At 42.7% G+C, this 26,609-nt stretch overlaps 1 protein-coding gene across 4 annotated transcripts in view; it reads right to left on the reverse strand.

Moving 5' to 3' along the window:
- Window positions 1-487: 487 nt before the first annotated feature.
- Window positions 488-26,609, reverse strand: part of FYN (FYN proto-oncogene, Src family tyrosine kinase) — a 187,265-nt gene continuing 161,143 nt past the window's right edge. For all 4 annotated transcript variants that reach the window (XM_060238273.1, XM_060238285.1, XM_060238280.1 and 1 more), the window contains 4 exons: window positions 21,164-21,240; window positions 20,916-21,069; window positions 5,802-5,933; window positions 488-1,641 (listed from right to left, as the gene is read on the reverse strand). In XM_060238273.1, the coding sequence (XP_060094256.1) occupies window positions 1,433-1,641; window positions 5,802-5,933; window positions 20,916-21,069; window positions 21,164-21,240 (572 nt within the window). In that variant the 3' untranslated portion in view covers window positions 488-1,432. The remainder of the gene's footprint in view (window positions 1,642-5,801; window positions 5,934-20,915; window positions 21,070-21,163; window positions 21,241-26,609) is intronic.

Below are 26,609 nucleotides of genomic sequence, written 5' to 3' on the forward strand. Positions count from 1 at the left end.
CTCCTCTGTTAGAAATCTCACCCAGCTGTGATTTAAATGAAAGAACAAAATCCAAATATAAAATGCTCTCTTTTAATTACTAAATTAAGACAGTTAAACATTTTCAAAATGTAATCTTGCAAATAAGCAACAGAGTGTAATTAAGACTTTAAAATTATTTTTTAAAACCTAAGAGAAATAGAAATAATGGGATTTTTGTTTCTTTTGGTTAAAAGTAAGTAATTCAAGGCTGTTACAAACAGACAACTAAAAAAAGGAATACTTGTGTGCATCCCTCCATTTCCTCCCTCCCATATCACATGAGAGAAGTGCATAGTAATTCCACTGGAAAACTTGCCAATATAATGAAAGTAATTTTCATTAGCAGTACAGGACATCTAGAACACCCACTTTATGATAGGAAATGGTACACACAAAAGCTTATAGCTGATGTTTGATGAATAGTTAGGCAGGTGGACATGGCTAAAATGCTATGAGGTTGAGACTATTTGCATGTGGTTGCAATGTTTATTAAATTAAAAAAATCTGAAAATTTTCAGCATACATATTTTGATACAAGAAAGTACTTGCAGTTTCAACCTTCCAGTCCAAATGGGTAATTGGGTTTCCTTGCTTTTAATAAGTTTGTTTCAATCTTGATCACAAAATCAAATCACGCAGTTGTCAAATGTTGCTGGAAACTCTGCACATAATTTCTGAAAGATCCAAAGTTACAACAACCTACAGGTATATAGTCAAACCAAAAAGTGCAATCCAATTAAAAAAGTCATGCTTGGCAAAAGTCAAAAACTCACTGGATTTCAGAATCTTACCAGTGTTTCAGGTCTACAGTGAAATTAGTCCCACCCACCCACCCAGGTGCTTTGCAGCATGGCTAATCAGTTTTTGAAATGAGTTTCCTCTGCAATAGCACCCACTGACTAGTATATACAAGTATGAATATTTTTACATACATTTTATATATAAAAAGCAAACAGAACAAAAAAAATAAAAAACCCAGGACACTGATCCTGATTTTATTTTGTTAAAACATGAAAAAATGTAGAGAAAGAGAGGCCACTTTTGGAAAATAATACTTTTAGGTGAATCAGGAAAAGACTAGTTAAAATCACATAGTTTTGCATTATTTTTTAAAAAAGGAAAGCACTAGGATCCGTTATTGGCACTGAATTACTATTTACACTGAACAAAGTTTTTGCAGTGTATATAACATCAAAACAATGCAGGTTCAGAGTCTTTGATTAAAAACAAAACCAAATGTTCACTTTCTGTTCATAGAAGACATTCAGATCTTTTGGGCAGGTAGTTAGGTCTCGTCTTCAGGACCCAGCACATCCTGATGCTTTAAGATGCTACTTCTGGGAGCAGCCAGTCACTGTATGTCAGTGGTGAGTGGGATACCTGAAAGTGGAAGTCTGCACAGACCAACAATTTACAGGTTGTCACCTGGCTGGTACTGTGGTTCAGTTGCAGTAAAGTAGTCTTCAAGGAAACCTTGCAAGTACTCAAAAGTTGGGCGTTCCTCTGGGTCTTTCTTCCAGCAGTGGATCATGAGCTCATGAAGGGAGATCGGACAATCCTGAGGGCATGGCATCCTATAACCCCGTTCTACTTGCTCCAGGACTTCACGGTTATTCATACCTACAAGAGATAGCAATAATATATATTTAATGTATACCCTTGAATTTTTGCAACAGTCAGAATATCACACAAGCTATTGTATATTTTAATTCATAATACACAAACAAACCATGTACCATGGAAATGCTACTAGTACTAGACTATCGTAACACAAAAGTTCTAGAATCTCATAAAGTCCTAATATTGGAAAGGATCTTATAAGGCAGTCTAGTCCAACTCCGTTCTCGGTGCAGAGACTGTGAAATTCCTAGTGTGCTATCTTGCCTCTTCCTGTTTCAAATAGGAAGTGACTTCCAAGTCATCTCTGCCCTAATGCTCCCAGGTATTGCCAGTGGCTGGTATTGTTATCACTGATAATTAGTTTAACTGTTCTAACCATTCGAAAATTTATCCTAGTATTTAACCAAAATCTACCCTCCCGGAACTAAAACCCCTGTCTTGAGATACTGTTGTCAGTGATTACAATCAGAAACCTGTACTAGCAAAAAATAAAAGAGAGTTTCTTATATGGATGGACATTTCAGTTTAGGTTGTCCATGTTAGTCAAAGCTGTTTACAAATGTATTAAAACAATTATTACAACATAAATGAGTAGCAATTTAAATGTTACACAAAAACATGTAGCAGTAATGTTTGTTTTAAAAAATAAGCATGGAGGAACTGATAAATTCAAAGGGTAGCATACTGGGCTAAAACGTGTACTTAAATATCCATTGTAGAAAGAGTGTGCTTATTTAAAAATTAGGGTGAAGATGTTAAAGAACAATATTTCTGTAGAATGCAGCTCTTTGGAATCATGTTTGATTTTAAAGAGCAGTTTTAGTAGTATTTTGCCTACTTAAAAGCAATTTCAGCGCAAATAACTCTTATACTGGTATATGATTCTACTTTGAACAAGTATAAGAATTCCTGAATTCACAAAGACATAGTCATATAACTGGAAAAATACAGAAATTAATGTCTACCACCAGAAACCAAAGAGGTTTTACTCATACAGTGGGAAGAGTTTTGTCTACAGATCCAGTCCCCACCCCCAGTTGGTTCTGGCCCATATTACTTCAGTTTATCTCCTGATTTCCATACACATTTTTGTACCTTTAGTTTTTGCTCTCCCCCGTTATTTCCAGTTGTTTTGAGACAACTTTACCCCAATCTTTTTCTGGAAGTTGATTTTAAGTTGCCTTTCCCCCCATGCTTAATGTTTATGTTGGTTTTCTTTGTTTCACCCACTCCCATCTACCTCCAGCCCACTTTCTGATGACTGGACAGTCATCATTATCAAACTACTCCCTCTTCTTCCCCCACCTTGAAGATGAGTGTTTTACAACCCAATCCTAACCTCCGTGGCGCAACTGCAGTGCCACTGGTAGACTTCCTAAGGACTTTGGCATGCTTGGGAGTAGGGAGGAGAGAAGCGTAGCTTGCCGTGAGGGAGACCATCACCATGGCAACTCTGCTGGCATGCAAGAGGTGGAGGCAGCTGGAGGGGAGGGCCAGCCCACCTTCCACAGATTGGCCAGTCCTGGCACATGTGCCATAGCTCGTAACAGTCAGGGGTGGGGAGAGGCCACCCTGGAGAGGCTGATTGCCATCCCCAACCCACCCCGTCAGAGAATGGAGCCAATTGTAGGCGAACAGTCAAACTCCTGTGGTTTCCCGGCATGCCTGCAGGGGACATGGACATTCTCCTGGTGACAAACACAAGTGGGCCCCCTGCCAGCTTACCCGGCCTTGGAGACTCTCTGTGAAGCCTTGACGCCCCCTGCGGTGTGCATGGAACTCCTCCCCCAGGGGCCGCAGAACACAGAGTGCAGCCATGCATCCACTCTATTCAACCCCCTCTGCCCACTGTTGGTTGTGCCCTGAGCACAACAGCCCTGTGGGATTGGGCAGGCTGTCAGGCCAGCCAGACTGAGGTGCGGCACCCAGCCTCCTGTGGGAGGAGGGGGGCAAAGCCCCCCTCCCTTGTCCAGCCTTGTGCATGCAAGATGGTTCATAGTTCCCCCCTCCCCCCCATGACCAAGTGAGCCTGGCCCCAAGACGTTCCCCCAGGGAGCCCACCGACAAAGTGGCAGAGGGGAGGGGCACAGGGAATGTGCAGCAGACGGCAAGCAGGAGAGACAAAGTATTGCACATCGCAGACTTTATTGGGCTGGAACCAAGTCCAACAGTATCCCAGGCACAACTTGGACAGTCTTGCAGGCTGCAGGGCTCCACACTCAGAGAGGAGAGCAGGAACAGCTGACAGCTGACTGAGTAGAGAGGAGGGCAGGAACAGCTGACTGAGTGGGGGGGTGAAGGCTTGATCCGCCACACTTGGAAGCTTCTGTGTCAACTTCCCACCTGTAAAAGAGAAACAGAGATCAAGAGCCAGTGAAGGAGCAGCAGCTGCAGCACGAGGCTGTGTTTTGCTGAGGGGATCTCTTAAGGGGACAGTCCCTGATCCACCTCCCCGCAGGCATTGGAGCAGCTGCCAGACCCCCCCTTCCCCCGGTGCCCTGCCAGCAGTGGGAACAATGCAGAGGACAGATGGGGGGGGGCTCCAGCAACATGGGAGCCCTGTGGCATACACCCCCTGCTTGAGTTTGCAGTCTGGGTCCAGTCCTGGAGATGCTGGCACTCTGCCCAGTCGTGAGTGAGTGGAGGGGGAGGAACTTTGGGGTGTACAGTCGTACTTACCCATTCGTGTGCGACCACCTCGGCACGCTGAGCCCCTGGGGACTGGGCACCTGTTAGAACTTGGGAAAAAGCAGTTAGCCACAGAGGAGACGCCGCGCTCTCTTCCTTGCAAGTCAAAGAGTTCGCCCTGCCCTGCCCAAGCAACCTCGCTGTGCAGTGCCCATCACCAAGGTGCCTCATCCCTTGCTTTAAGTCCTCGTGGCGGGGAGCTCCCCAGCAGAGCCCCTTGCTGCATGGCCTTCCCTACCTAATGACCTGTGTGAGGCTGGAATGAAAGAATTTCTAGGCAGTGGGGAGTGGCGACTGGGTGTTGGGGAGGGGGCTTGCCCAGCCCGGGGTGCACAGGGATAGGTGAGCCACTTACATGACTCCCTAAGGGGTTTGCAGGTTCTCATGGCAGCGGGGGCAATCTTTGTTTTTGGTTTCAATGAGTGCCTGTAGGACATGCCACCGTTTTCGTGGACTTAACTTTATGCCTCTCAGGGTGTGTGTGTCATAGTCCAAAGTCTTTACGGAGCAGCCTAAGCCTGGCTGTGCCCCTGACTCCACCCCCTCCTGTGCTGACGTGGCTTGCTCTGCCAGACTTATGCCTCCACACGAGCACAGCCCTCCGGTGCTGCTGCTCTCGGGTGGGGCAGCGCTCTGGCGGCCCTGCGCCTACATAAGTCACCTCCGCCATGCGCAACTGTGACTTCCGCAGGTGCAAATGCGACTTGCACCAATGTAGGCAATAGTTTGCTCCCAAAGCACTTTCGCCCCCCCGATGGGATTGTACTCTTAAACACTAACATTGATATAGCATTGTAATTATAGGTTTAGCAGGTTCTCTGTATTCCCAGCTTTCATTTAAAAAAAAAGTAGGGGAGAGGCATATCTCCACAAGGGAAGGTATTAAGATACTTTTCTTAAAAAAGAAAGCTGTGAATTCAGACAACCTGCTAAATCTATCATTACATTGCTATATCAATATATCATATTTTAGTGCTTTTTAAAAATGCAGCCATAGTATCAACATATGGATATAAACATGGACAAAGCATAAAAGGGTGCATGTGCTGTGATACCACCAATGATGCCATCACCCTTCCTTGAAAATCCTGATTATTTAAGGCGTGCGCAGAAAAAAACCATGACTCCACCACTGTGGAAATGTAGCAGGAGAACAGATATATAGAACTGTTTCTAGCCAAAGTTCAGTACTTGTGGATTGACTGCCATAAAAAGAGCAAGTGAAGCATGCAGAGAAGCCCACAGTGCTACAACAGTTTCTACTGTCTGAATCAGGATCATATTGCATACGATACATGTATTATTTCTTTTGATCCTGATCTTAAAATCTAGTGCTAGGTGAAGTACCTCCCCACTGTGTATGACTCAAACATAAAATGCTTTTAAGGAGCACTTCTGTAGAGTCCTTGTAAGCTTCCCAACAACCATACAGACACCAATCTATCATGACGTATTCTGATGTCTTTGCTTACCTGGATATGGCACTCTCCCTTTTGTGACTAACTCTGTTAGCAATATTCCAAAGGACCAGACATCTGATTTTATTGTAAACCTTCCATATAATGCAGCTTCTGGGGCAGTCCATTTTATGGGGAACTTTGCACCTAAAAGAAAACAAACAAATTACCATCAAGGTATCTGACAAATAGGTGACTTCATTCTGTGGGTGTGATATTAAAAACACAACTGTACTGCCTGATTTATAAATACAGAAAACTTTGACTTGATATTCTGTACAATTATGAGCCTTGAGAAATAATTCACATTTTTTTACTTGACTCTAAATCCCAGCTATCTAGATCTGACTGCTGCCACAATGTCGCCCATTTCAATAACAATAAAGGCTTTCAAATAAATTTTAAATCAGCAAAAGCTGGAATTCTCAATATCCACCACAGGACAGTACATTGGGAACTGTGGAAATTCTATTTGTTACAAACACCTAAACTATCAGGCTGTTTTATGAAGAAATACCTGGTTGTCTATGGAACGTGGGAAAGTCTTGAATTGTTAAAGTATTCAGAAACGATTCCTAAAGGGATGGGTCTTCCCTATTGTTATGTCTAAGATGGATAAGAGCATCCTCTTGAGACTGCCTTCAGTCCAATCATTTAGGAAATGAGGGCATGTAGAGACTAGCATCTTTCAGGAACAGTGTATTCAAGTCTAGCTTTAGAAGACTGAATTAATATTATTTTTCTACTTTAATTTTACCACCTAGATGGTTTTCATATTGTCTTTCAAGGAGACATACTACATATTGGAATTTAAAAGCCATATATCTAATTCTCAACAGTCCCCTCTGCATGCAGATACTTATTTCTGCAAACTGAGGGCACACCCTCCCCTGACAGGTTTTTCTACAGATCCAGGGGACTTTGTGTATCTGCAGAAAAACCTAAGAAAGATTTTTTTTTTAAAAAAAATACATTGGAGGGGCTTAAATTCCACCCAAACAAAAAAGTGCTGTCTGCATATGTGCAGGCAACACAACTTACCATTGAGGGCCTGGCTGCGGACTCAGATATCTCAGAGAACCTATATGCAGCAAAACTGTCTCACTACAGCTCCAAGTACAGCACACCTGATGAGGAGCAAGGCCCATGCTGTGCCAGGGTGCCAGAATTGGACAGCTTGAAGAAACCCATCAGCAAGAATCCATTGCTGGAAGTAGAGGAGTCATCTCTGCCCCCACTGGCAAATAAGAGTGGTGGTGGTGGCAACACTGATATCAAGCCACCATCTTCAGTGGACTTCCTGATCAACAACTTTGACAGGAAGGCCCCACAGAGAGGCGAGGCTTCCCAGAGAAGCTGGGTCTTGCTGGCAGAAGAGAAGCAAAAGAGAAAGAAGGGGAGATGGGGCAAGGGGGGAGAAAAACAGAAATAAGAGGAGATTGTCTGAGGGAGAGAAGCAGAAAGAAGGGGGTTGTCTGAGAGGGGAGAGAGAGAAAGAATACGGGATTGCTGTTGGAGGGAGAGAAAGAGAAAGAATGGGAGACTGAGGGAGGGAGAGAGAAAGAGAAAGAAGAGGGGCAGATTGTAAGGGGGAGAGAAATAGTGGAGAGAAAGAGAGAGGCAGACTGAGAAGGGCTGGGGAAAAAAGGAAATTGTCTGTGAATGGCAGGGGTATGAGAGGGGTAATACATGCAAAAGGTAAGAGAAGAAGAAGAGGAGGAGGAGATTTCATGTATACCCTGCCCTTCACTCGGAGTCTCAGAGTGGCTTACAATCTCCTTCCCCTTCTCCTCCCCATAACCGACACCCTCTAAGGGAGGTGGAGTTGAAAGAGCTCTTTCAAGAACTGAGAAAGGGGGTAAAGTAAGGTGTGACGGACTCAGGAACTTAGCCTGAGTAGCTGGAGAACAGGCTTGCAGCGATTGGCTGAAATGTTGCCCTAGCAACGAAAAGTAACGAAATGAGGCTTGCTTAGCAGAAAAACACCTCAGGAGTTGAGTTCTATCTGGGGGAGTCTTTGAGTTAAGGCTGTGAGGCTGAGCTCCTTGTGGAAGACAAAGCCGTGTGTCGTCTCTGTCTGAAAGAGAGTTTGAAGCCAGAAGGGGGCAAAGCCAAGCACCTTCTGTGGAGGAAACTCTCTGAGGGAGATTTTGCCAGCACAACCAGGCAATCTCCTGTGCATAAACTGAGATCACACAAACACAAATAAGGGAGGACTGGATTCTGGTGATCAGCAGGGTTATTCCAAGACTCAGACCAGGAAATTAGCTAGGGTTGAGACACACCAGGTGTGAGGTGTGAGTCCTGGAGGGAAGTGTGGAGTGTCTTGAGGGAGAATTAAACTGGCACCAGTCAGGAGTTCTATATGTGTGTGTGAAGAGTGACAGTCAGTTTGCTATTTTTTTTAATTTGAGTAGCCAGAGAACAGGGCTATTTGATCTGAACTGAAGAACATTCTAAGGGCCCAAAAGGCACAGTCCGCCTGCCATAGAATTCAGTTGTATTCTGAAGCCTGACTGCTGTTGTTTTAAAGCTCTTCTGCCAGTGTTAAATACTTTTGAATTTTACCTCAGCCTGACAATTCTCTGCATTCAGTATTTGATTATTTGCCATCCATCTGCTGCCAACTGATTTGTCTTTTAAAATATTGAACAGATAATCAATTTATTTTGATCCCTCTCCCTTGCCTTTTGTTATCCAATAAATCTGTTTTGTGGTTTCTGAGTTTAATACTGTCTGGTGCCTATTATTTTTGAGAGTTCTGACAGGATTTCTGAGTGTGTGCTTAAGGGACTGAGGGAAGGTGTCTGGGGAGAAATTTATTGTGGTTACCCTTCCAAGCAGGCTCTGACCGCTCCCTCGCATAAGGATTGCTAGAGAAGGGGGTAGGGAGGAAAGCTGACACAGGAGGGGTGAGAGGAGAAGGGGAGGTGAGGTGAGGGAAGATTGATAGATAAGGGGTCTGAACGACAGTGGAGGGAACTTTGATTCAGAAGGAGGGAAGAGGGAAGCAAAGGTGGGGGAATGCCCCCACTCTGCAAGTTTCTTGTGGGACTCCTCTTGTTAATATATATTACATAAGTATTAGTAATTAATACTAACTTGTTTTGCAGAGTAAGATTTTAGACCTAGGCTGCTGCTAAAGGGGGACCCCTGAATAATTAATAAATACCCCTATAATAATGAATGAAAGAATGCTTCTGCCTTCAAAAAGAGGGTGTCTGATGCAATGTTCATTAGTAGCACAGACAGCCTTCAGTGGGTGTGAGTTCACAGATGTTTATTAGGATAACACAAAGGGGCCTCATTGAGAAGCTTCTTGCTGGAGCTGATAAAGCATGGAGACAGGAGGCATGGAAAAGTACTAAAAGGAATGAAGGGAGTGGGGAATGTTGAACCAGATAAATTTGTGAGCCTGCCTGCTAAGCTTGCTTTGTGCTTAAAAAGACAGTCTGAGGATCAGGGCCGAGGTTCAGTATTTTTGGAGCTATGATGCTCAACTGGATCCTGCTTTTGGTACCAGAAGTAAAAAACCTCGCTTCATACCAGTAATGTGTGTGGCTCTGTTATTTTCCTGCTACACTGCTCTAGTAAAGACTGTAATATTGTGATAAAAAAACAGAGGGCCCTAAACAAATAATTTTGCATGTGGCTAAAGTTTTGACAGCTGTGATAAAAATCACATTGGTAGCAAATCTTAGGTTTCCTTTTTAGTCTGTTTCTGACTCACTGTTTATGACTTTTGAATGTGTAAACATTAGTTAAGAAGAAGAGGCAATATATAACAGGAAACCACAAAAAATATTAAAACTGCTGATATGTGTAGCTAGCAGATAACAAGCTCTGTTTCATAAAGCAATCATTTGCATGAATGTCTGAACTGACAAAAGGCATTAGTGATAGCAGGGCTTTTTTTTCTGCCTGAGTCCACTAGAGCAAAGCTCTGCCTGGGCTGGTCAGGGCTCTGGTTGTGCTGAATTAACAAGTGGCCGTCTGCAGGAGCTAACCTCCTGGGCTACTTTAGACACAAAGATGCAATGCTTCCAACTTACCCTTCAAACGTCCCTTTGCATGTAAAAAAAATTATTTTTGCAAGAAGATCAGAGAGGACCAGCAGCCAGCCAAGAGTTAGCAAAGTTGTTGCGTTGCCTTTCATCTACTGCCAAACAGAATCCTCTTTATTTGACACAGTGTGCGATGGCATACTTACCCCTCTCCCTAAACCTCCGGATTCTCCTTCAGCTCATATAGGACAATTGCTCCTTTTTCCAATTTGCCCACAGACACGTTCCCACCCCCAAAGAAAAGGAACTAGAAGTCAAGCTGCAGTTGGCCTCAGCTTAGTACAAAAGCCATGTTTGATGGTCCTGTGCTCATTAGGATTATTTTCTTCCCCTCCACTTCAGGGAATCATTTGCGTTGGGGCTCCAAGACCTCCTAAGCCAATTGAGCAGGGACAGAGGCTTGAGGCAGCGTATGCGTCAAGAGGGTTTCTTGCCATGAGTGTAGGCATACTGTATGCACTGTAATAACCCTAGGCATTGTTTTGCTATCGTCCTTGCTTTGCTGGCTGAACACTATCTCTCTTTTGTAACAAGAACAAGTATTTATTTAGTTCCATTTATATCCCGCCCTTCCTGCTGAAGCAGACTCAAGGCGGCTTAGATACGCAAGTGTATGCATGGGTATAAACATATAATAGGGCATAAAAACCATAAAACAATTTAAAAACATAGAAAATTTACATTTCGATGCTATGCAAGGTTGTTGCGTAGTTCTCAGGAATTCAGATTGCACCTGCAACAGGGCCTGGGAATAAAACTTTGGAGGGAGGGAAGATACGCTTGGTGCCTTAACTTTGTTAATATCATGGTTACTTGAGGGTATATGAAGGGATACAATCCCGCCATTGTCAGTTTTCACAAGGACTGTCCTGCCTTGCGTTGCCAGTCTATCAATAAACATATCTTGCTTCAATAAGAGTGTGTGGTCGATTGGAAGTTCGGGAACTTGACATATTGTGAAAACTGACAATATCACTTATTGTTAATGACCATGTTGGATGACGGGAATGGCACAAGGACCCTCAAGATAAACCTGAGGAGGCACCAATAGGTCTGCAGTCTCTAGGATCCCACTTTATCACCACCCAGCTGGAAGGGCAATCGATCCTAACCTGGGAGAACTGGCTGGTTCCATGCCCGCAAACCTGAAGATCTCATTTGTCGGGGATGTGAGGAGAGCAGCACACCAGGGGTTTGAGCAGTGAGGATGAGGGCAAAGCGGGCGCCACTGTCGGCGGATTGGGACCCCTTCGCAACCCCTCCAGAGCCATGGAAGCCAAAGTGTGTTTCAGGAGAATATGAAAGCCCAGAATACCCAGATGCATGATGACATGATGAGCATGGGAGACTATATCCTTCATGAGGTGAGAACTCTCACCCGCCAGCTACAAGGCATAGCTGGACTAGTCGCTGGGGCATCTCCACCGCCACCACTGCTAGTCCAACCAGCTGCACTGGTGGCACCAGCAGTGCCAGTGGCACTGGCGGGAGGAGCCGGGGGTCAACCAGCTCTGGCAATATCTGCCGCTCTGGGAGGCCAATTGGGAGGGCTGAAGGCATTGGATATGAGGTTCAATGGTGAGCTGGCAAAGCTAGGGTACTTCCTGGTGCAGGTTCATGGGTGCCTATGCATTTGGGAAAGAACCTCCCACTCTGAAGAGGCCAAGATAATCTATCGGGGTCCTGCTTGGAAGGGGCAGCAATGGCTTGGTATGTGACCCTCCACAAGACAAGGGCACTGGAACTCAGAACCGCCTGCAACTTGCTGTAAGCCTTGAGAGAGCAGTAGGAGGACCCCCTCCAGGAGATGGAGGCCAGAATGGTGCTGAATGAACTCAAACAAGGGTCAAAGTCAGTCTAAGAATATATGGCCAAATTCCAGATGCAGGCAAGCAACTTTCACAGGTGGGATGAGTGAATGAAGATCGAGCGGTACAAGAAGGGCCTTAGCTCCAGTATCTTCACTAAGGTGCTGGCAACTGACAACCCCAGTGGCGTGTGAGATCGAGAACTGCCAAATAATTGTCAATTTGCTCCACCAACAAAAGAAATTGGGGTCACAAAAGAGCTCTAAGGGAGAGCCAAAAACCGCAGCTAAAAAGACCCCAACTTCGGTGGGAAAAAAAGAAAGCTGAATCAAACATTGGCTGTCTTTCAAATGTGGCGGGATGTCCGTGCAGGGTTGAGCCGGCTACCTCTTCAGCCCCAAAGAAGAGCAGAGACAAGAAGAAGACCCCGGCCCCAAAGAAGGTGACGGGTAGAACTGCGTTTCTCCACTTCCTGACAGGTGGGGACCAGGCCGGCATAGGGGCATCGTTGGGTGAGAGGAGTGGGGAAGATCAGCTGGTGGAAAACTCCAACAACCTGCTGTGATTGGCACAACCCAGCAGGTCCTGGATGTCATGGCACCACTACAGGTGAGAATCACTGGAACTCTTTATTTTCTGTTGGTAATGATAGTGGACCCCATGGTAAAAAGATTTATGCATGTGAGGGCCCTAATAGACTCAGGTTGTATGAGGGACTTAATCACCCCGGGAACTGTTGAGGCTTTTGACTTACAAAAACGGGTCTTGTCCGAGCTCCTCCTGTTTGAGCAGATGGACAGGGAGCCAATGAAGGGGGACCATGTACCCACGAAACCAAACTGTATGCGGTGGGGGTGGGGCCGCATTGGAAACGTCTCTTCATGGAGGCCTCCTTGGCAAATTTCCAGATGATGTTGGGGGTTGGCTGATCACGACCCCATAATCCACTGGAGTGGCCATGCAATATTCTTTAGAGATGAAAAATGTGACTCTCATGTGTGGAAAGAGGAATTGGGTCTGGAACCCCCACCTGCCTTTTTAAAAGGTTATGCCTAACTAAAGAGGAAGCAGAGTCTATCCCTTTGGTGTACAAGAGACTTACGGAGAGTGTTTGAGGAAAAGAAGGCTGATGAGCTCCCCCCTCATCGTCCTACGGCCTGTGCCATAGAATTAAGAGGGGGAATGAATGCTCAAAGCTAAGTTGTATTCCATGTGCCGGTAAGGGATGGGGGAACTCCATAAATTTATTGATCTGAACTTGGCAAGGGGATTCATACGATCTGCCAATTCCGCCCCCCCACTGCCCCGGTCCTATTTCGGAAAAAGAAGGATGGAAGTTTGTGGATTTGCATGGACTACAGGGGCATCAACGTGGTATCTATGTTGAATGTGTACCTGATCCCCCTTATCAGAGACTTTGCTAAGTGAAATTGCAAAAGGGAAAGTCTTTTCCAAACTTGATCTCCGGGACGCTTATTATCGGGTAGAAATTAGGGAGGGGGATGAATGAAAAACAGCTTTCAACATACCTATGGACCAATTCAAGTATCTGGTGATGCCTTTCGATCTACAAGGGGCACCAGGAGTGTTCATGAACCTGATTAATGACATCCTGAGAAAATTCCTATTCAAGGGGGTCATTGTTTACCTTGATGATGTGTTAATTTATTCACAAGACCTGGAGTCACATGTAAAACTAGTCATGGAAGTGTTACAGACCCTCTAAGAGAACAAGCTAAATGCTAAGTTGTTGAAATGCAAATTTCACAAGGACTTCCTGGGGTACAGGATGTTGGGGAATGGTTTAGCCATGAACCCAGAGAAAGTTAGGGCTGTGGTTGAATGGGACCCTCCCTGGACCAGAAAACAATTACAATCATTCTTGGGATTCTCCAACTTTTATCACTGTTTCATCAACAACTTTGCTCAAGTTGCCTTTCCCCTAATGGAACCTTTGAAAACCAAGGGGAAAGGGGCAGAGGCAAAACGCCCCAGACCCAAATTGGATTGGCCTTCAGAATGCCATAGGGCAGGGGTGGCCAACAGTAACTCTTCAGATTTTTTTGCCTACAACTCCCATAAGCCCCAGCCAGCATGGCCAATGACTGGGTCTGATGGGAGTTGTAGGCAAGAAACATCTGGAGAGCTACTGTTGGCCACCCTCGTCATAGGGTGTTTGACAAGCTGAAGAGCTTGTTTATCTCTGAACCTATTTTGGCCCACCCCAATGAGAACAAAAAATTTGTGGTTCAATGCGACGCTAGTGATGTGGCCTGCGGAGGGTACTCCTCCAAGAGGGAGAGGATGGCAAGTTTAAAAAAAGCATCCTTTGCTCCATTTGGTGCATACAGTCCCAGTAATAACGGGGTTTTTTGCATTTAATATTATTTCTACTGCTACAAATCTTCCATCTTTATCTTTATATACTAATTTCGGGTCCAATTCTTGTTTAATATAAAAAATCACTCCCCTTTTCTTTTGTTCAGCCAATGAATGAAATTCTAGTCCCAATTGCTTATTCCATAAAAATTTGTAATCCTTTTGATTGATATGTACTTCTTGTAAACAAACTATATTACAATTTTGCTTTTTAATCCAATGAAACATTGCCTTTTTTGTGTGGTGAATTTAGTCCATTTTCATTCCAAGATAATAATTTGTAATCCATCATGGTGCAAATTCTTTATGTTCTTCATAAAATCCACGCAGTTCCTGTGTGCTTGTAATTGTAATCTTTTTTCCTTGTAGCTCAAAGCTCAAACCTTCAGGTATTATCCATCTATATCTCATTTCATTGTCTCGTAATTTTTCTGTCAATTTCTGATATGCTCTTCTGTCATTTATCACTTGTCTTGGCAACTCCTTCATAATTCTTACTCTGCTGCCTCCCACTATCAATGTCTTTTCAAAGCTTTTATTCATTTTTCCCACCATTTCTTTTGTCATATATCTTATAACCACATCTCTTGGTTGATTTTTTTTTTTGGCATATAGTGAATTCACTCTATACATATAGTCATACATGTTTCTAGTTCCTTCAGGATCTTCCTCCAAAAATTCTGCAATTATTTTTATTATATATTCTTTCAAATCAGTTTCTTCATCCTCAGGTACTCTTCTCAGACGTATCTGGGTCTCCATCAATTTGCAGTCATGAATTGCCACTTTTTCTTGTATTTTTAACAAGGTGGAATCATGTACTTTCACTCTCCCTTCCACCTCTTGCACTTTTTTTGATGTCACCACAGTCTCATTTCTGAGATCCTCTATATCTTTTTTTAGCTCTTCAATTTCTTTTCTAATTTCTTTTTTGGAAGCAGTTATCATCTCTTTCATCCCTTTCATTATCCTGGCTTCCATTGCATCTAATTGGTCCTGCATTTTCTCCAGTGAAGCAGTCCTTGCATGGGTTTGCTTGTGGTCTGACATGTAAAAACACCGAACATTTTGACCTCACCAAATTTAAAAGAGTAAGGCTTGCTCTTTCCAATAAGCCTAATTTTGCTGTCCTCAGAGCCTCATGGGCTCAGATATTAATTTTTAAAGTTTTTATTTTTTCCAAAATGGCGGTCGCAACTTTCTGCTTCACTTTAATTTTTTTTTCCTTTTTCCTCTAGAGGCTTCTAAAATGGTTATTAACGATAATGTCCAATAATCTTTACCTTATAATAGTCACCTAAGTCGGCTCCACCAATTTTTAATGTCCCGAACACTTTAAAAATTTTATTTAAATTTTAGCCTCCTAGCAATGACTGCCGATGTTTTTCTATGATATTATAGTCCTAGAGTAGGCTGGCTGCTTCAATGATTTCCCTTTTCCATCCGATACTTCCTGCTTTGCTTGCAACCAAATCCCATTTTCGCTGGTAGAGAGATCTCATGATATTTGATGTATTTCCTGTGTTGACTGTGGGAGCTGCAAATCTATGACGATGAGGCTTTTTCTCCAAAACCGCAAGTAGACAAAACAATAAATTCCTTTCCACTTTTTAGCACTGTCCTTTAAATTTACAAAGTCCAAATTTCGCCCCTTCTCCTTCCAAGCTTTCTAGATTTCAATTTCCCACCTTCTGATTTTATTTTGTTTAACTTTAATTAGTCCCGGAATGAAAGATAGCAATCTGTACCTTTTCTGTAGTTATCCAGATCAACACTAGTCTTGTATAGCTTTAGATGTTTAGCGGTATCAAAGAAGATTAGGATCCTGTCGAGCTTATGTCAAATAAATGACTCTGGAAACTTCTGCAGATGATGAAAATGCAACTCGTCTCTGGAGACCCCTCAAAGGAGCCCCCCCCCCCCCGGACTCCCTTTTAGCCAAGGTAAAACTCCTCAAAGTTTCCTGTGCATATCTTGGACTGATCTCTGACTGAGAAAAGTAGGCAGTAGGCATTAGATTGCCTTCCACTACCCCGAACAGAAGTTCCAGCCTGCTCCCCTTCTGAGAAGGAGTTCAGTTTGGCATTTTCCAACCCCAGAAGTCCGGGGCCTGGGAATAAAACTTTGGGGGGAGGGATGATATGCTTGACGCCTTAACTTTGAAATTGTCATGGTTAATTGAGGGTATATGAAGGGATACAATCCTGCTATTGTCAGTTTTTGCAAGTACTGTCCTGCCTTGCATTTCCAGTCCATCAATAAACATATTTTCCTTCAATAAGAGTGTGTGGTTGATTGGAAGTCTGGGGACTTGACAGCATGCAGAGGCATAAGCCATAGAGTGAGGAGGCAGGCAGAGCGTACTGCCAAAATCCAAGTGGCAGCTGCCGGGATTCCTAGGTGGGTCTGCCACTGAAGCTGGAATCTTGACTTTGTGAATGACAGACCATGGGGGAGATGGGCAAAGCAGATCAAAGGTTGTGCACAGAAATCTGGAATTCCAAATTAATAAGGTGCGGAATTGTTGGCTTGCACTGTGCAAACCGTCCTCCCTTTTATTAACAGCTTTCAGTAAATGCTATTTTTTAAAAGTTGCATGGTGTTTAAGCCTTGGAGAAAAGTAATTTAAGCAAGCTGAAGAAAAAAACAGGGTTTCTTTTGTAGTTTTTCAGACTGCAGAAAGGGGGGGGTCTGAGATCAAGATGTGGGCATAATTATGGATCCACTGTTTCAACAAGCCAGGGCAGGTGTGTGGAAGCAAGGGGGACGGGCCTTCCTGCAGTGCATCTAGGGAGGGAAAACAGAAAGCCCAGTTCAGGGAAGCTGTTCAAAAGTGTAGGTCCAGAATGTGAGTGAATAACCAGCTTGATGTTCTAAAATGAATGACAAGGATGCCCACTGGGAACAGTGGGAGATGCTTGAAGGCCCACTGGATACAGTGGGAGGCAGAAATACCAACTGACTTGCATGGGCTCCCTTGAGATGTATCACAGCACACAGAAGTTACAATAAAAATGTAGAATGGATTTGGTGAAACTTGCCCTGAATCTGGAATTACAGTCTCTGTCACTAGTTTACGTGTATCTGGGACTGGTATGGTAGTCCCGAAAGTGGAACGATGGTCCCTTGGCTCAGAGAAACTGCTCTGTGACAGGATGAGAACCTCCAGAGCTGAATGATGGTCCATGTTGTCAATGATGACACTGCTGGCAATGTCAGGGGGTGTGGCCTAATATGCTAATGAGCTCCTGCTGGGCTTTTTCTACAAAAAAGTACTGAGTGACAAAGTGCAAATTCCCCCAAACACTGGGACTTTGGAAAAAAAATACTCTGCCGGTCATGCCCCAGTTGATCTGTGTTACTCAGCTCTGTGATTTCCTCTTCTTTTCATCGAACACTTTAATTAAAATCTTTGGGCTTCTATTTGGATTTCCTTAAAAATTACTTACAGTTTCCAGAGGTGCTTAAAAGAAGTTTTGAGAAATATGACAAGTTCCTATTATTTTAGCAGTAGTTCAAATTTCAAGGAAGAACTCATAAGAACTCTGATATTTAACTAAATAGAAGCAGATATAGGCTTGGTTCTGACATAATAATATCCCACAGTTGCAGCTACATGAATGAGCCTATTCCCTCTTCCCCCTCCCTCTTGCCTTCATGCATGGTAAGATAATTAGTTTTCCAGGTTCATGGCCAATCACAGTTTGTTATAACAGCTGAACTGAGAAAGTACAAACCACAGATTGCTAATTCAGCTGTACTGAAAGGCTATAATCCGCTGCTAACCAAGAAATAAACAATTGCCTTCCCCTGCACAAGGAAAGAAGGAAAGGAAGGGATTGAATCTGAACCAAGAAAGGTTCTTCTAAGATCTACTTTCTCCATTTCAGTACTGCATTAAAATGCCAAACGTCTCCTGAGAAAGAAAACATGATGTGTGATGGCAAAGTCCTATGCTGACATAACCAGCCTTGCTATTACATGTGTATGTTTCTTCCAAGGGGCCAAATAGTAGCTCTTACACTAGGAAAATGGTTAAATACCCCACTTTCCTCCAAGTCATGGTCCAAATCCAAGCATGGGGAAGACTGCTTGAATGGCCATTCATGAATCTTCTGGTGTCTTACCTAGTCCAACTCTGTATCTTTCAAAAATTTCTATCTCTTACCTTCCTCACATAAACTTTATATCTTTCTCTACTCCCTTACTAGAAGGGTGTCATGTCCCCTAAAATCTGATTGCAATAATTATATATCACAGAGAGATTCTCAACTATCTCACTTTTAAAATCTACCTTAATTATAAAGGGAAAGTTTCAGAAAGAATTATCATGATAATTTTTGTAATTCTTTATGCATTATCTAAAATGTATGAACAAAACTCTAGAAAAGCACAAACTGTTGCTAATGCCTTATAAATGGCTTTCCAAAATGGTTTATTAAAACAATTTAGAATTTCCAGTTAAGCAAAAAAAAAGAAGTGATATGTGTAATAATGAATTATCAAGATTAGAGTTAATACATTTTTACTTAACATTTTGATTGCTACAAATACTTTTGTCCCTTACATTTAAATTAGTATTAACAAAGTCTGTATGCATTCTTCTAGGGGCTAGACAACAGTATTGAGATTAGTAATGCTTTTCTTACATTTTATTTTAGTCTCACTGAAGCTATTACTATTTTGAACTGGTCTATGAGAATATAAAATATGAACACTCTGATGGATTTATTCTCTTCTAATAACTGTTGTGACAATAAGACAACTTGATTATTTGACGATTCTATTTTGGTTCTTACTAGAATAATAACTTTAACCTATGATGGCTATATCAGTCCATAGTCTAATTGCTTTGTATCAATATGTTATATTGCACTGTCTGACCAGTTCCTAGATTTTCTAATATGTACGGAACATCAGGGAAAAAGAGAGTCTTCAAATTTTTGTACAGCAGTATTCATAACTGCTGCTATTCTGAACAGGTGTATGATTTAATTTTTAAAAATGCTGCTTTTCCCTGAAGTGATGGAGAGCCGTTTATTTAGGACTCTCATTGTTATCCTAAGGATGTTAAGCCCATAGGACTGTGAAGGGACCAACATTCAGGGAAGCCGAGATATGGGGACTGGTGGACAAAATTCAGGGGGCAAAAACTTTCCTGGGGTCTTGTGAAGCTTTAGTTGTGCTCCACTCAGTCAGTGCATTTCAATTTATTTTCATTTTAAATCTGGAATGGAGTGAATGCCTTTGTTTCAATTTATATGAACTAAGGAAAACAATATTCTAGCTTAAATACATGACTATAATTTCTGTTTGTGCTTTTAAAATACATCTTGTTTATATTTAGTTAAAGCACATATAAAGTCTGTGATTGTGATTAGAACTCCTGGCTCCCAAATAATTAAAAGTGATTTAATTACATATTAAACACTGTTCAAGCAACGGGTCATATTATTATTACACTACTGATGGGATGTCTGATATTTAGCCTTTTATAAATGCAATTTTGCTACTGTAGACATTAAGCTTCAACTGGCACCTACTTCATCAGATGTAAAAAGCGTATCCTTTGTGTTTGTGTATAAATATAAAATTACAAAATTAGACACATGACTTTAGAAAAAAATATTAATAGACATAGACTATGGAAACTCAATAGAGGATATAGGGAATCCCCAGGGGCTGATACAAAGAGAATAGGAAAATTTTCAGAATCTTTAAATAATAAAACAGGAAGGCATTTTTGGCAGGAATAATTTGGCTGGAAAGGGGTGAGGAAAGCTGCTGGTGCTTCTTTGACACAATTGCGAAGGCTTATATAGATATACGGAAGGTGACATGGTAAAGCCCAGTCCTGTCAGATATCAGAAGGTAAGCAAGGTTGGTACTTGGAAGAGAGACTGCCAAGGAAGACTCTGTAGAGGAGGGCAATGGCAAACCACCACTGCTTCTCACTTGCCCTGAAAGCCCCTTGCAGTGGTCACCATGAGTTGGCTGCAGCTTGACAGCACTTTACGCACATATATAGATATATAGGCTATACTAATATAGAGGCTTATAAACTACTGAATGATGTGAAGAAAATTAACAGTGAGAATTTTTTTTCTGTCTCAATGCCATAGTGCATTTGATTGGCAGTAGATCCAGGATAGCCAAAAGGAAATGATGTGCTGCATTTATCAGTTTGTTGAATAAATTAGCATAAGAGGTGACATCCATTGGGTTAGAAGACAATTAGACAGATTCATGGAAATGGACAGGTCTGTGAGAAGGCATGACTGGTGATGGCTAAATAGCACCTTCATGTTCAAAGGCAGTACACTCTTCAATGCCAATTTTGGAGGGGGGGCAACTGTGCAAAATAGCTTTATTACCTTTATTCCCTGCTGATGAGCTTCCCAGAAACATCTGGCTTACTGGTGAGAGAAATGTTACAGCACTAGAGAGATCTCTGGTATGATCAAGCAAGCCTCTTACTCTTATGAAAGGTACACAAGATGGCTCTGGGTGACTCTTGGCAGGTCTGGTGGCATTTTCCTTCTATTTCTAATCAGGAAATTATATTAATTGCAAATCTATAAGCTGTTATTCTTCTTGCCTCCCCTGACTTCTAACTTCTGGTATCTGAATAAGTGTATGTTTCAGAAATTATGTTTCTAACTGAAGTCCGTTAGTTAAAATCAGCAAGAGGGATCATAGTTCAAACAAATGACACATGATAAACAGCCTTGCTGTTCTAAAACTGTACTCATAAATCAAATAGTGATTTACATTCCATTTTCACGATTTCTAAGCACACAGAAAATCATCAACATTTTAGCTGGTCTGTCAACCTTTTCTATAAGGGCAATCAAGATTACACTGTGTGCTGACCCTACCTTGTCTGGCTGTGTATTCATTGTCTTCAATTAATCTTGCTAATCCAAAATCAGCAATCTTGCATATTAGACTATTTCCCACCAGGATGTTTGCAGATCGTAGATCTCTGTGTATATAATTCATTCGTTCAATATAAGCCATCCCTGCAGCAACCTGTTAGATGTATAATACACAATGCACTCTCCTTATTGAAGAAAACAGAAATTTAACATTGATACATGTAACTAATCATATACTCCAGGGTTACCTGTGCTGCCATGTCCACCAAGTTTGGCAATTTCAGGGCTCTTCCTTCTCCATCCTTTAAGAAATCTAGCAAGCTTCCTGCAACACAACATTAATACATAAAGAAATGAAGCTCCTTCCTGAAGCTTAACAGCAAAATTTTTGACTAAAAATGAAGTCGTACCAATTTTAAAGAGGTAAGTGGCAAAAAGGATCATTTAAAATATACAACTGGAAAACTTCAGACTGCTATATCATTCAACTGCTAAGTAAGACTTAGTGAAAATGTTAAGCTGCAGAAGGAATGAGATTAGTTCAACTAAATAATCAAATTTCACAATTTTAAAACTTTGTCTTATATTTTCTAACACTTGCAAATATTCTGTTTAATGCATTTTTTCATTCAAAGGAATCACTCCATTAGTAGTATTGGAGATCATCCAAATTTGAACACATAAGATTAAAGAAAATGGTTTATACTGAATCATATGATATGACTGGTAGTGGCTCTCTGGGATCTCAGATGGAAGTCTTTCACAATACAAAATAACTCATCATTTTAATTGGAAATGCCAGGGATCAAACCTGAGGCCTTCTGCATGCAAAGCAGATGTTCTACCACTGAGCCACAGTCTCTCTCATGATGGACCATGAAAGTAGATAAAGGTATAGTAAGGTTTTCTTAATAAAGCATTCTTTGCGGAAGCATAATACCAAAGCTTTACTACTTTTATAGTTAGTCTGAAAAAAATCAGGACAAAATAGAACAAAGGCTATCCAATCTTAAATAAGATCAATCAGTAATTTTGCATAAATATTAAGAAAGGAGGTAAAAAAGTACAGTTTATTGGAATTATTTATTTATTTAGAGCATTTCTTTGCAGTCTTTCCACCCAAATAAGGTCCCCAAGGCAATGAACATCAAAACATTAAAAGCATTTAAAATTAATTATCATCATAGATAACTCCCTAATGAAATTGACCAAATCCAGCTCTCCCAATGGCTGGGCCCAGTCCTCTCTCCCACCCACTCCTACCCACTCTCTGTGGCATTCGGCAGTGAAAGTAGACAGCAGTGGTGGGAAGACAGAGAATGAAGGTGACAATGAAACTAGGCAGCAAGGCCCCGCCCCACCAGGAGTATTTTCTCAGAGGCCATGGCAGTCACCTCTTTCCTGTCACTCCCTCCCTCCTTCCTCCCCTTAGCCTCACCCCAGGAAAGATGAGGATTGAACCATTAGGGAAGCTGCTAGCCAGAGGCTGTTGCTAGACAACCAAGCTGAATAGAAAGCCACAGAGTCCATCCTCCAAAGCAGTTATTTAAGAACATAAGAGAAGCTATGTTGGATCAGGCCAGTGGCCAAAAAATTTTATACACACACACACACGCACTGTGGCTAATAGCCACTGATGAATCTCTGCTCCATATTTTTATCTAACCCCCTCTTGAAGCTGGCTATGCTTGTAGCCACCACCACCTCCTGTGGCAGTGAATTCCACATGTTAATCACCCTTTGGGTGAAGAAGTACCTCCTTTTATCCGTTCTAACCCGACTGCTCAGCAATTTCATCGAATGCCCACGAGTTCTTGTATTGTGAGAAAGGGAGAAAAGTACTTCTCTCTCTACTTTCTCCATCCCATGCATAATCTTGTAAACCTCTATCATGTCACCCTGCAGTCAACGTTTCTCCAAGCTAAAGAACCTCAAGCGTTTTAACCTTTCTTCATAGGGAAAGTGTTCCAAACCTTTAATCATTCTAGTTGCCCTTTTCTGCACTTTTTCCAATGCTATAATATCCTTTTTGAGGTGGGGTGACCAGAATTGCACACAGTATTCCAAATGAGACCGCACCATCGATTTATACACGGGCATTATGATACTGGCTGATTTGTTTTCAATTCCCTTCCTAATAATTCCCAGCATGGCATTGGCCTTTTTTATTGCAATCGCACACTGTCTTGACATTTTCAGTGAGTTATCTACCATGACCCCAAGATCTCTCTCTTGATCAGTCTCTGCCAGTTCACACCCCATCAACTTGTATTTGTAGCTGGGATTCTTGGCCCCAATGTGCATTACTTTGCACTTGGCCACACTGAACCTCATCTGCCACGTTGATGCCCACTTACCCAGCCTCAACAGATCCCTTTGGAGTTCCTCACAATCCTCTCTGGTTCTTACCACCCTGAACAATTTAGTGTCATCTACAAACTTGGCCACTTCACTGCCTACTCTCAACTCCAAATCATTTATGAACAAGTTAAAGAGCATGGGACCCAGTACTGAGCCCTGCGGCACCCCACTGCTTACCGTCCTCCACTGCGAAGACTGCCCATTTATACTCACTCTCTGCTTCCTATTAATTAGCCAGTTTCTGATCCACAAGAGGACCTGTCCTTTTACTCCATGACTCTCGAGCTTACTAAGAAGGCTTTGATGAGGAACTTTATCAAAAGCTTTCTGGAAGTCAAGGTAAACAATATCTATCAGGTCTCCTTTGTCCACATGTTTGTTCACCCCCTCAAAGAAATGTAACAGGTTAGTGAGGCAAGACCTTCCCTTACAGAACCCATGCTGAGTCTTCCTCAATAACTCGTATTCATCAATGTACCTACTCATTCTGTCCTTGATAATGGTTTCTACCAACTTTCCTGGTATTGAAGTCAGACTGACTGGCCTGTAGTTATCCGGATCTCCTCTGGAACCCTTTTTAAAGATGGGGTTAACATTTGCTACCTTCCAGTCCTCAGGAATGGAGGCAGATTTCAATGAAAGATTACATATTTTTGTCAAAAGATCCACAAGTTCAACTTTGAGTTCTTTCAGAACTCTTGGATGTATGCCATCCGGACCTGGTGACTTATTAGTTTTTAATTCATCTATCAGTTGTAGGACCTCCTCTCTTGTCACCTCAATCTGACTCAGGTCTTTCAACACCCCTTCCAATATAAGTGGTTCTGGAGCAGACAAACACTTCTCTTCTTCCACAGTGAAGACGGAGGCAAAAAATGCATTCAGCTTCTCAGCCATTTCCCTATCTTCCTTCAGTAATCCTTTGATCCCTTGGTCATCCAAGGGCCCCACTGCCTCCCTGGCTGGTTTCCTGCTTCTAATATATTTGAATAAATTTTTCTAATATATTTAAATAAATTTTTATTGTTGGTCCTTATATTTTTTGCAATATGCTCCTCATAGTCCCTTTTTGCCTGCCTGATCACAGTCTTGCATTTGATTTGCAAATGCATTTGATTTGATTTCTGTCAGTACAGGGAGAGTCCACCCTCCAAAGCAGTTGTTTTATCCAGGGGAAGAGAGCTCTGTTGTCTGAAGTACAACTGCGATCCCAGGAGATCTTCAGCCTGCACCTGGAGGCTGGCTGCCCTAGGCCTGGTTGCTTGCTACTGTTCAGCATCAGCCCCACCTCCATGGTATAGGAGGGGTGTCAGAGCAGGGTCTGTCAGACCCAGGTTCTTGCTGTAGAAGCTGACTGGGAGATTTTGAACCAGTCACAGACTTTCAGCTTAACCTACCGCACAGGGTTGTTGTGCAGATCACATGAGGGGCAGAGGAGAATGATGTAAGTTGCTTTGGTCCCTCCCACTGTGAAGAAAGACTGTCCTTTTCCTAGGTAGAGGCTGCAGGGAGGAGAGAGGAGATGGAGAGCTGAAGTCAAAGGGCCAGATAAAAGGAAGGAGATAGGGTTGCCAACTCAAGGTTGGGAAATTCCTGGAGATTTGAGAAAAGAGAGCATGGAGAGGGTGGAGTTTGATGAGGGGTAGGGCCTCAGGCAGATAATGCCACAGACTCCATCCTCCAAACCAGCCATTTCCTCCTGGGGCACCATTGTTACCAGTCTCCAGGTGAGTGACTGGAGAAAACCCTAAGGTGTTCTGTGATAATCAGCCTCCAAAAAAGCATAAAGATACTTACATACAAAACACACTTCTATGTTATTAGAAACACTCTCAGACAAACCATCTTATAAACATACCCTGATATACAGAACACCTACAGTGAAAACAAAGGAAGGACACAATCTAGAAAGTTCATAAGAAGCAGTCCCACGTAGTCAACAATCAGTCCTTCCACATTCATAGTCTTGAAAACTGTAACTTAATTGTGTGCAAAAAATTGGAATCTTGCCATGCTCTGATAGAGTTATTGAAAGCTGGTCAAAGCTTCTAGTGAAATGAGGGAATCTAAAGTACTACCTCGTCACTGTGTTATGCTGTGTACATAACATATTTGAAATTGGGACTATTCAGAAACACTATGGGGTCTCCTTAGGAACAACTGGACTAAGGATTCCTTTGAATGTGGAAAGACCGATTGTTGACTACGTGGGACTGCTTATTATGTGCTTTCTAGATTGCGTCCTTCCTTGGTTTTCACTTTAGGTGTTCTGTATATCAGGGTATGTTTATAAGATGATTTGTCTGAGAGTGTTTGTAATAACATAGAAGTGTGTTTTGTATATAAATGTCTTTATGCTTTTTGGGAGGCTAGTCACCACAGAACCTTAGGGTTTTCTCCAGTCACTCTCTGCCAGTTTCTCTGTTTGTTGCATAGTCTCCAGGTGAGGGCTAAAGATCACTCAGAATTACAACTGCTCTCCAGATGGCAGAGATCACTCCCCCTGGAGAAAATGGCTGCTTTGCAGAGTAGACTTTGTGTTATTGTACCCTGCTGAGGTCGCTTCCCTCCTGCTTTGGTCCACAATGTGGAGAAAGACTGTACTTTTCCTAGGTAGAGGCTGCAGAGAGGGGAGAGGAGATGGAAAGCTAACGTCAGAAAACAGCCAAGTTGAGGCATATACTCTATGGTATACCATAATTACAACCAAGTCAGGTACCCCGCCCCCCCCCAGATCATGCCACAAGCTCATGCTGATGCTAAACACTGCAAGGCTGAATATGACAGGAAAGGGCAACAAAAATGCACTGCAAGCAAAAGGAATGCTGAGCTTCAGCATCTGTGTGATTGTTGCCATGCCCCCCCCTCACACCTCCTCCATAATTATTCTTCCTTATCTCCATTCTGGGCCTCTTTCAGGGCTTTGAGCCACCACAGAAATGGGACACACACACACACACACACATGCAGGGGTGGGGTGCAGAAGCCAGCATCTGTTTTAGCTGTGGGGTGGGTGAGAAGACAGCAAGGGTGCAGTGAGTGAATGTCACGGGTGGGGGGGAGTAGTGGTGTGCCAAGGCTGTGGGGGGCAGTTGAGAGGAAGAGGTGGTTGTGGGGGGTAACTGGAGGGGGGTGGGAAATTTGGGGGTGTGGGAAGACACCAAGAGTGGGGGTGGAGTAAATGCCTTCACTTGGGTGGGTGAGTGGGAAGGCAGCAATGGTGGGAGGTCACTCGCCCAGAGCCTCTTTCTAGAGTTTGTTGTATTTTTCCTCACAACAGGCCTTATTCCTAGTATAGAAAATAATTCAATAAAAACATAAAAAGTATGCAAA

The sequence above is a fragment of the Heteronotia binoei genome, chromosome 1 (genome assembly GCF_032191835.1).
Source record: "Heteronotia binoei isolate CCM8104 ecotype False Entrance Well chromosome 1, APGP_CSIRO_Hbin_v1, whole genome shotgun sequence".
Lineage (NCBI taxonomy): Eukaryota > Metazoa > Chordata > Lepidosauria > Squamata > Gekkonidae > Heteronotia > Heteronotia binoei.